The sequence below is a fragment of the Gossypium arboreum genome, chromosome 13 (genome assembly GCF_025698485.1).
Source record: "Gossypium arboreum isolate Shixiya-1 chromosome 13, ASM2569848v2, whole genome shotgun sequence".
In the NCBI taxonomy this organism is placed as follows: Eukaryota; Viridiplantae; Streptophyta; class Magnoliopsida; order Malvales; family Malvaceae; genus Gossypium; species Gossypium arboreum.
Genome location: NC_069082.1, coordinates 43,707,136 through 43,716,605, shown reverse-complemented (window position 1 = coordinate 43,716,605; position 9,470 = coordinate 43,707,136). Strand labels below are relative to the sequence as shown.

The window sequence follows — 9,470 nt, the reverse complement described above, 5'->3', positions numbered from 1 at the left end:
TTATTATTTTTAAAAGTTATATATCAAAATGGGTTAAATCCCAAAAGCATACATGAACAATGGTTTAGTGTGCAATTGTATACATGAACTTTAATTTAATCTAGTTCTTGTGAATTATTAACACAATTATTGATATAACATCATTTTATATTTATATATTGCATACATAAATATTTATATTTATTCAATATAAAAATATATTGATGTATTTATTTTTAAAATATGTATGATTAAATCAAAATTAAAGTTTCAACTATACATTTAAACCGCAATTAGAATTTCACGTCTATAATAATACATTAAACCAAAATTCATATATAATTTGAGATGTATCTCTATCAAAATTTAGGTGTATACATATAATTAAATGCCATTTATATAAAAATCTAAACAACTAATGCGAACCATACTTAAAAGAATAATGCTTGTATTCTTTGTGTCATTTTGTATTTTTTAATTCATCAATTCCATTTTATTTCATTAAAGTTTCCTTTTGTATTTTATATGTTAATTTAAAAATTATAAAATCTTCAAAATAAATTGAAAATTTAAAAATAAAAAGAAAAAAAACTTAAAAATTTTAATATTTAATATCTTAGTTCATATTTCAATTAAAAGTTCAATATTCAAAATTAAAAAAATCCAAAAATGATAATCTTAGCACAAAAATTTTGAAAGGAAAAAATAGAAAAAAATATGTTAAAAATGAAAAAAAATAAAATTGAGCAATAGTGGTGTTTTTGGGTAAAACGCCACAAAAAGTTGAGCTATAGTGGCGTTTTTGGTAAAAACGCCGCAAAAGACCATTATTTTTATACAAAAAAAGGAAATCAAAATCTCGCTCACAACCAAAAAATAATTTTTGGTTACCCGCTCGTTACTTCCTCTTCTTCTCATCTCCTTTTACTCTCAAAATTTACTCCCAAATTTCTCATTTCCAGCAACATCAAGTCAATTAACCTACACCAATCACACTTCTTTTTCCTTTTCATTTCACTGCACTGAATTCACCCATTATAGTTACTCTTTTTTATTTTTGCACTAAATTCACTTTCCCACTCTTCGATTTAGAGCTTTCAATCAAAATTACGTAAATAAAAACCAAATTTCGTATCCCTAATTTAAAGGAAAATTTTAATTATTTGCTTAAAAAAAAGTATAGCCTCTGCCATCGAATCTTGTTTGTGATTCATTGAAGGTTTATTATTTCTATATACTCACATTCTTTGATTACAAGCTCTAGGGTTTTCTTTTTTTAAAAATTGTTCACTGTTTTTTTTTTTAAATTTTGTTTGATTGAAATTTCAGTTTATTTTATGATATTCATCTTGGTTTAGTTTTTAGGGTTTTCCTGCGATTTTTTTTTCTAATTGTTGTGATTCGATTAATGAAGTATGATTGCGATGTAAAATCGTAGAGTTTAGAGGATTCGATTTTGATTTTTTTTTTATTTTAGTTTAGAGTGGCTTTTACTGTGTAAGATAGAGCATTTTTCGTTTGATGAAGCTGGGTTTTGTTGATTAGTTGAATAATGAAGTACTATTGTGGAATTTCACTGAATTATTGTTTTTTCTTGGACTGCTATGTGACTGAATTTTAGATTGGGTTTAATTAAAGCAAGGAAAGTTAAGTTGAATGCAATTGTATATGTTATCTCTGGCTTACTCAAAAAAAGGTAGAAACAGAAAAGCAATGTTGATTAGGAAATAATTAAAATGGGAATATTGCTATTACTGATTGCTATGTACTAGATGTCACTGGCAGCTGATATCAAAGTTAGTTTCATTAGTTAAATAATGTTTGTCCTTCTAGATCTTATTTGGGTGAGATAGATATTTAGTGATATGATATATAGAATATTTTCAGCTGGAGCAGCTAGTTAAATAGTGGCAGCGTTCTTTGGTTCGAGTTTAATTAATTTGCTGAAATTGACTTGGGGCTAACTTTACGAACTATGATTCTATCAGATAAAACAAGGTAAATTATTTAATATATATAATTTTTCATGATGAGGTGATGTGGCACCCTCATGAATCAAGGTGAGATAGTTAATGAAGCCAGCCCCGTATTTTTACAATCATTTATTTTCTTTTCCATATTTGTTTAATTAGTTCTAATTTGATAATGTAAGGTTTTAAAAATTTTTCCAGCACCTATACTCTGATTTGAATATTATAATTATTGTATGCAACAGATGCAAATCTTTCTTTGAATTTGTTTACTTTTTATGCAAATAAACTATTAAAATGTAAAACTTATTAAATTCAAATATTTAATGTATTTAAATATTTAGCTGTTTGTTTTTAAATATGTATTAGCTGTTGGTTTAAAGTCTGTAAACATACTTGGTTTAATAAAGTTTTCTTTTTTTTTTTTTATTGTGTATAGAGGCATTACGTTTGTCCCTTCACATCACATTCTTTTCAGCTGTTCCCCCTCTAATATACCTATGGTATAGTGGAGTTTGATACAAAGAATTTACAGAAAAGAATAGCCTTCTCTACCAGCACTGATCTGTTTTTGTATCATGGTAATTATCATGAAATGCAAGAGGTTTTTGCTGAACATTTTAATCTCCAATTCTGATGAGGTATTTTATCAGTGTTATGGCAGTTCAGTTTGTCCGCAACACACATTATATGTTCAGTGTGGGGAAAGATCGCCTTGTAAAGTACTGGGATGCTGATAAATTTGAGTTGCTTTTAACTCTTGAAGGGCATCATGCAGATGTTTGGTGCCTTGCAGTCAGCGACTGTGGTGACTTTGTTGTTACAGGATCTCATGACCGGTCCATTCGCCGTTGGGATCGTACTGAGGAGCCTTTTTTTATTGAGGTACTTTCAAACATTTTTTCTGTGTACCGAAAGTGAAGTTCTTGGCTCAGGAAGGAGAATGCTGTTGTTAAGCTAGTTCTACTTACTGCATTTGTGATTATCTTTAGAGCTGGATTCTCGTTTTGTGTTTACCATTGCTTGAATGTGCAGGAAGAAAAAGAGAAGATTGGGGGAAATTTTCGAGGCTGACATTGACAATACATTTGAAAACAAACATATACCAAAGGAAGAACTTCCAGAGGAGGGAGCTGTTGCATTAGCAGGGAAGAGAAATTTGGAAACCCTGACAGCCACCGATTCAATTATTGATGCACTAGATGTGGCAGAAGTGGAGTTGAAACGAATAGCTGAACATGAGGTATTTTTCACTTACCTTGTTCATCTGTTCTAAATTGATATGTTTATGGCTTTAACTAGCTTGTTAAGTTTGGGAAAGAAGTGGTATCTATCTTTGAATGCCAAATTTGTATTTTGACCCTCATTAATTTATGCTTTTAATAATTTTCTCTTCCCCCAAGCAAAGAGGAGAAAAGAAAAAGAAAGTTATTGCAATTTATATGTTTACTATGTTGTATCTCAGGATGAGAAAGCCAGAGGAAAAGTTGCTGAATTCCAGCCAAATATGATTATGCTTGGGTTGTCTGCATCTGATTATGTCCTTCGTGCTCTTTCATATATTAGCACCAATGATCTGGAGCAGACTTTACAGGTAATTAAGTGTGTCTTAGGATTGCAGTCCATGATTTTCTACTTGTTTAGTTAATTATTTACCTTATAATAGGACCAAATACCACGCATATGCTGAAAATTTAGCAGCTTTAAACTGAGTTTCTATTCATATTCCTGCTATGTCAATAGCCAAGTTAGTAATCCAGCTTCTCACAATTAATAAAAGAAAATTCATATATGAAAGTTTGACTATCTTTGTTTTGTCTAGAAGTTGTTCTCTGCCCAGGCACTACCATTCTCAGATGCTCTCAAGCTGCTCTCTTATACAAAGGACTGGACTTCAAATCCAGACAAGGTTGGCCACCTTGCGTTATAAATGTGTTTATGGTTGGATGTTTTTGTAAATAGATGTGTGTCATGTACATCATGCATTCTCTTTAAGATAAACACTAAAGCTATTGATGTTATGAAAGCATATGTTTTATGCATTTGAGCACTCATCATTTGGTACTTACTGTTGTTAGTTACAGTATATCTTGTTTGTACAGGTTGAGCTGGTTTGCAGGATTGTTAAAGTGTTGTTGCAAATACATCATAGTCAGTTAATTAGTACCCCATCTGCCAGACCAGTGTTGGCTGTTCTAAAGGAGATTATTTATGCACTGCAATAATTGTTATTTTGTGCACTGCAATAATTACAAATTGCTTATGGAAAATAGGTTTTCATCCATTCTCTAGTTGGACATTTTTTTTGCTTCTTTGTTTATGTAACTTGTTTGTGATTTCAGCTCATGAAGCCAAATATATTAACGTTTTTATTCTCTATTTGGTTTTCTGTTTGGTTCTCTTGTAAAATGAATATAAACGTTGAAAGAATTGTCAATTTCTTTTGATTTTTTGCTTGTGTGTGTTCCTTGAGCAGCAATTCAGACGAGGTTACAAATGACAATGGAGGTTAGAGACAGTCTCGAGATAGCTCACACTGCGGAGGACTTCTCTAAGTTATATGCAGGCATTGCAATACTTTGGCTTCATCTAAGCTTGAACCAGCCCTATGTTGTATATTGATTTTTCTTCTTTTCTGATCTTTTTCCTTTGATTAATGAGAGGTGATGATGATTTGGCATTCTTTTTTCACCAGAATGAATTTTGTTTTAGAAATAGTAATACTTTGTGAGTGTCTGTTTTTTTTTTAATGTATTAAATTACATATTGAATCAATGTTTATGTATTAAATTTAAATTCATTAATTTTTATATTTAGTTTTAAAGTTAAAATTTTTATAGAAAATTTGATTTAATTAATATTTTTTTATTTATCCTTAAAAGTATATAGTTTAAACTTCAAATTTCAAAATAAAACATAATATAATATTTATCATAAAAATAAATATTATATAATTAAAATATATTTTTAAAGGTTATGTTCTTTAGCGGCACTTGTGGGAAAAGCGCCGCTAAAGGTCATGTATTTTAGCGGCGTTTGTGGAAAAGCGCCGCTAAAGGTCATGTTCTTTAGCGGCGTTTGTGGGAAAAGCACCGCTAAAGGTCATGTTCTTTAGGAGTGTTTTTTTTACATAAACTCCGCAAAATGTTAGCGACGTTATCTTTAGCGGCACTCCCAAAAAACGCCGCTAAAAACCTGTTTTGCTGTAGTGAATGAAAGGTAAGTATTTGAATCTGGGATTTGTGTTAGCATTGGTATACAAGTATAAATGATTTGATGATACTTATTTTCTTTGAATGATATGTTTATTTGTATATGGCTTACTAAGCTTTTGAAAGCTTACTTTATGTGTGTTTGCATTATTTTATAGATATCAAAGCTATTGTGAGCTCGGGGATCGTCGAGGATCGTCACCACACTATGGAACCTTATTTTGGTACTTTGAAAATGTATATATTAAAGTATGACATGTATAGGCTAGCAGTTGTTGAATTATGTTTTGTGATGTACATATTTAGCCATGTGATATGTCTAGTTTGTGTTAGAACTTATAGTTTTATAATGATATATGATATGTGATGTTAATGTGAAATTTTGGTATGTTTCAGTTGGCCAAAAGAAATGGTTAATGTTGAGAAATTTTGGTAAGTTTTGAGCATTTGATTGAATGGTGTATTGATCATATGTTTAGGTATGATTTTAGTTTAACTTTTGTTATGAATTGATTGATGAATTGAGATTTGAAATGATTGATAATGTTATAGCATGAATTATGTATGGTTTGGTATAGATATTGGCTGAAATGGTTGTGCATATATGTTTGGTTTGGTGTTTGTAGGTTGACCCAAATTGGGGTGGCAAATTGGCTATTCAAATTGCCTATTTTTGTCCACACGGGTAGAGACACGGGCGTGTGTCTCAGCCGTGTGTGACACATGGCTATGTGGCACGGCCGTGTGTCCCCTGGGGTACCCTACAATTGTAAGTCAGGTTCGAGCACGGCCAAGGCATGCGGGCGTCTGGCTAGCCGTGTGGCTCAAGTCAGACTCGACCACGGCCAAGGCACACGGGCGTGTCTTGTGCCCGTGTGAGCAAGTTAGTATGTATGCCTTGTTTTGACACGACCTAGACACACGGGTGTGTCTAATGCCGTGTAAGGCACACGGCCTGATTACATGAGCGTGTGACCTGTACTTATTTGAAAAATGTTTAAGTTTTGGGAAAATTTTGTATGTCTTCGGTTTAGTCCCGACTCTTTTCTGACGCATGTTTTAGGTCTTGAAAACCTTTATAAGGGAATCTATATTGATGTTGATCTCTGATGAAATGAAAGTTAAATGTTCCGATTTGTCTGGTAATGCCTTTAACCCTAGTCTGGCGACGGATACGGTTTAGGGGTGTTACATTTTATTGGTATCAGAGCTACAGTTTAGTCAGTTCTAAGACTAACGTAGCGTATGTGAGTCTAGCTATACATACCATATTAATGAACTGCGATAGTGTGATGAATCCTGACATTGAAAATGGATCCCGAACGAGTCGTAGCTGACGATGTTGAAAGTAATGCGCATGCTCCCTCGCAAGGGATGGCACCATCCGATTCTAGACCGACTATGAGTAGCCATGATGGTGAGGCTAGACAAGCCTTCTATCAGATGATGAACGATTGGTTTAGCCAATATATTAGAACCAATCCGGCTGTACAACAACCTCCACCCCCGATTAATTCGCCACAAGCTCCTGTTATGCCACCAGTGAATCCAGTTCAGTTAAATAGACCACCAGTCGATAAGATTAGAAAATATGGGGCTGAAGAGTTCCGAGCTACAATGAGCGATGATGCTGAAAAAGCTGAGTTTTGGCTAGAGAACACTATAAAAGTGTTTGACAAATTATTGTTAAATCCTGAAGAATGCATAAAATGTGCTGTTTCCCTTCTGAGAGGTACGGCATACTATTGGTGTAAGACTTTGACATCCGTGGTTCCGAGTGAATGAGTTACTTCTTCCAAGTTGAATTCCGGAAGAAATATATCAGTCAGAGATTCATCGATGAGAAACGTAAAGATTTTCTTGAGTTTAAACAAGGCCGTATGTCTGTCACAGAATACTAATGGGAATTCGTAAGATTAAGTCAGTATGCTCTTGAATGTGTATCTATGGAAGCAATAATGTACAAAAGATTCGAGAATGGCTTAAACCAATATATTCGTCTGTTAGTCGGAATTATAAAAATCAAAGAATTTGTTGTGCTTGTTGAACGAGCATGTAAAGCTGAAGATCTTAGGAAAGAGAAAAGAAAAGTTGATTTTGAAACTAGAGAGATATTAAAGAGATCATTGGGCAAATCATTTCAGTCCGCATCAAAGAAATTCAGAGAGGATAATAGCCGTTCAAAAACTAATGCGGGACATTCGAATAGAGATCGTGCTAGATCGCAGTCGAACTTCAAAGCTCCAGCTACATCTGTTGCAGTGTCGAAAATGCTAAATCTGATCGCCCTGAATGCAAGCATTGTGATAAAAGACATCCTGGTAATTGTAGACTGTATGATCGTGCTTGTTTCAGATGTGGATCGTTAGATCATTTTATCCGCGATTGCTCTGAATCTATCGAGCAAGAAAGTGTGCAAAATTTGAGATCGAGTGGTAATGCTTCTCGTGGTAGACCTCTTAGAAATACAGGAAATGTAAGTGGCAGTTAGAGAGGGACAAAAAATACAATTGTTAGATCTGAGGCTCGTGCACCTGCCAGAGCCTATTCTATCTGAGCTCGTAAGGAAGCTTCATCACCAGATGTGATTACTGGTACATTTACTCTTTATGATACTTCCGTGATTGCTTTGATAGATCCTGGATCAACACATTCGTATATATACATGAACTTAGTGAACAGTAAGACTTTTCCTGTAGAGTCTACTAAATTTGTAATTAGAATTTCGAACCCCCTAGGCATATTTGTTTTGGTTGATAAGGTCTACAAGAATTGTCCTTTAATGTTTCGAGACAATTGTTTTCCTGCTGATTTGATGCTGTTGCCCTTTGATGAATTTGATATAATCTTGGGCATGGATTGGTTAACTTTGCATGATGCTGTTGTGAACTGCAAAAGAAAAACTATTGATTTGAGATGCAAAAATGATGAAATAGTCAGAATTGAATCTAGTGATTTAAATGGATTACCTGCTGTGATATCTTCGATGAAAGCTTTAAGTATGGTGAGAAAGGATAGTGAAGCTTATTTTGCATATGTGATTGATTAGAGAATGTCAGAAAAGAAAGTTGAATCAATGCCTGTTGTATGCGAGTTTCCTAATGTGTTTCCTGAAGAACTTCCGGGATTACCTCCGGTTAGAGAAGTAGAATTTGGCATTGAATTAGTACCTGATACTATTCCGATTTCAATAGCTCCGTATAGAATGACTCCGACCAAACTAAAAGAATTAAAGTCTCAATTGCAAGACTTGACCGATAGAGGATTTGCTAGACCGAGTTTCTCACATTGGGGTGCTCCGGTTCTATTCGTGAAAAAGAAAGAGGGAACGATGAGAATGTGTATAGATTATCGTCAGTTGAACAAAGTGACTATTAAGAATAAGTATCCTCTACCTCAAATTGATGATTTGTTTGATCAGTTGAAAGGAGTTGCTGTGTTTTCGAAAATAGATTTGAGATCAGGCTATTATTAGTGGCGAGTGAAAGACTCAGACATTCCAAAAACTGCTTTCAGAACGAGGTATATAGTTACTATGAATTTTTAGTTATGCCTTTCAGATTGACTGATGCACTTGCTATTTTTATGGATTTGATGAATAGAATTTTCAGACCATATCTAGATCAATTTTTTGTTGTATTCATTGATGACATATTGATTTATTCACGTGATGAATCCGAACATGCCGAGCATTTGAGATTAGTGCTACAGATTCTGTGAGATAAATAGTTGTATACGAAGTTTAGTAAATGTGAATTCTGGTTGCGAGAAGTTAGTTTTCTGGGTCATATTGTATCAGCCTCTGGTATCCGAGTTGATCCGAGCAAAATTTCAGCTATTTTGGATTGGAAACCTTCGAGGAATGTTTCTGAAGTCCGTAGTTTTTTGGAACTTGCTGGTTATTATAGAAGATTCATAAAAGTTTTTCGATGATTGCGACTCCATTGACAAAACTGCTTCAGAAAGATGTGAAATTTGTGTAGTTTGAAAAGTGTCAAAACAATTTTGATCAGTTGAAACTTTGTTGACTAAAGCTCCGGTATTGGTACAACCCGAATCAGGTAAAGAATTTATGGTCTATAATGATGCTTCGTCGATCGGACTGGGATGTGTTTTGATACAAGAAGGCAAAGTCATTGCTTATGCTTTAAGATAGTTAAAGCCACACGAAAAGAACTATCCGATCTTAAGTTAGCTGCGATTGTGTTTGCTCTAAAGATTTGGCATCATTACCTGTTCGGTGAGAGATGTCATGTATATTCTGATCATAAGAGTTTGAAATATCTGATGACTTAGAAAGATCTGAATC

General features: G+C 33.7%; 1 protein-coding gene and 1 long non-coding RNA gene across 3 annotated transcripts; both read left to right on the top strand.

The window, feature by feature from the left end:
* Nucleotides 1–2,341: 2,341 nt before the first annotated feature.
* On the top strand, nucleotides 2,342–3,701 carry LOC108462016 (uncharacterized). Its single transcript, XM_053024521.1, has 5 exons — nucleotides 2,342–2,590; nucleotides 2,716–2,834; nucleotides 2,985–3,192; nucleotides 3,415–3,543; nucleotides 3,693–3,701. The coding sequence occupies exons 1-5, from the start codon at nucleotides 2,528–2,530 to the stop codon at nucleotides 3,699–3,701; spliced, it is 528 nt and encodes a 175-aa protein (XP_052880481.1). The 5' UTR covers nucleotides 2,342–2,527.
* A 79-nt stretch (nucleotides 3,702–3,780) lies between these two features.
* Nucleotides 3,781–5,541, top strand: LOC128286936 (uncharacterized). Of its 2 annotated transcripts, XR_008277624.1 has the most exons (3): nucleotides 3,781–3,858; nucleotides 4,426–4,562; nucleotides 5,320–5,541. It is a non-coding gene; the product is annotated as an uncharacterized LOC128286936 (long non-coding RNA). The 2 variants fall into 2 exon arrangements; XR_008277625.1 differs by lacking the exon at nucleotides 5,320–5,541 and having other exon boundaries at nucleotides 4,426–4,780.
* The last annotated feature ends 3,929 nt before the right edge of the window (nucleotides 5,542–9,470 follow it).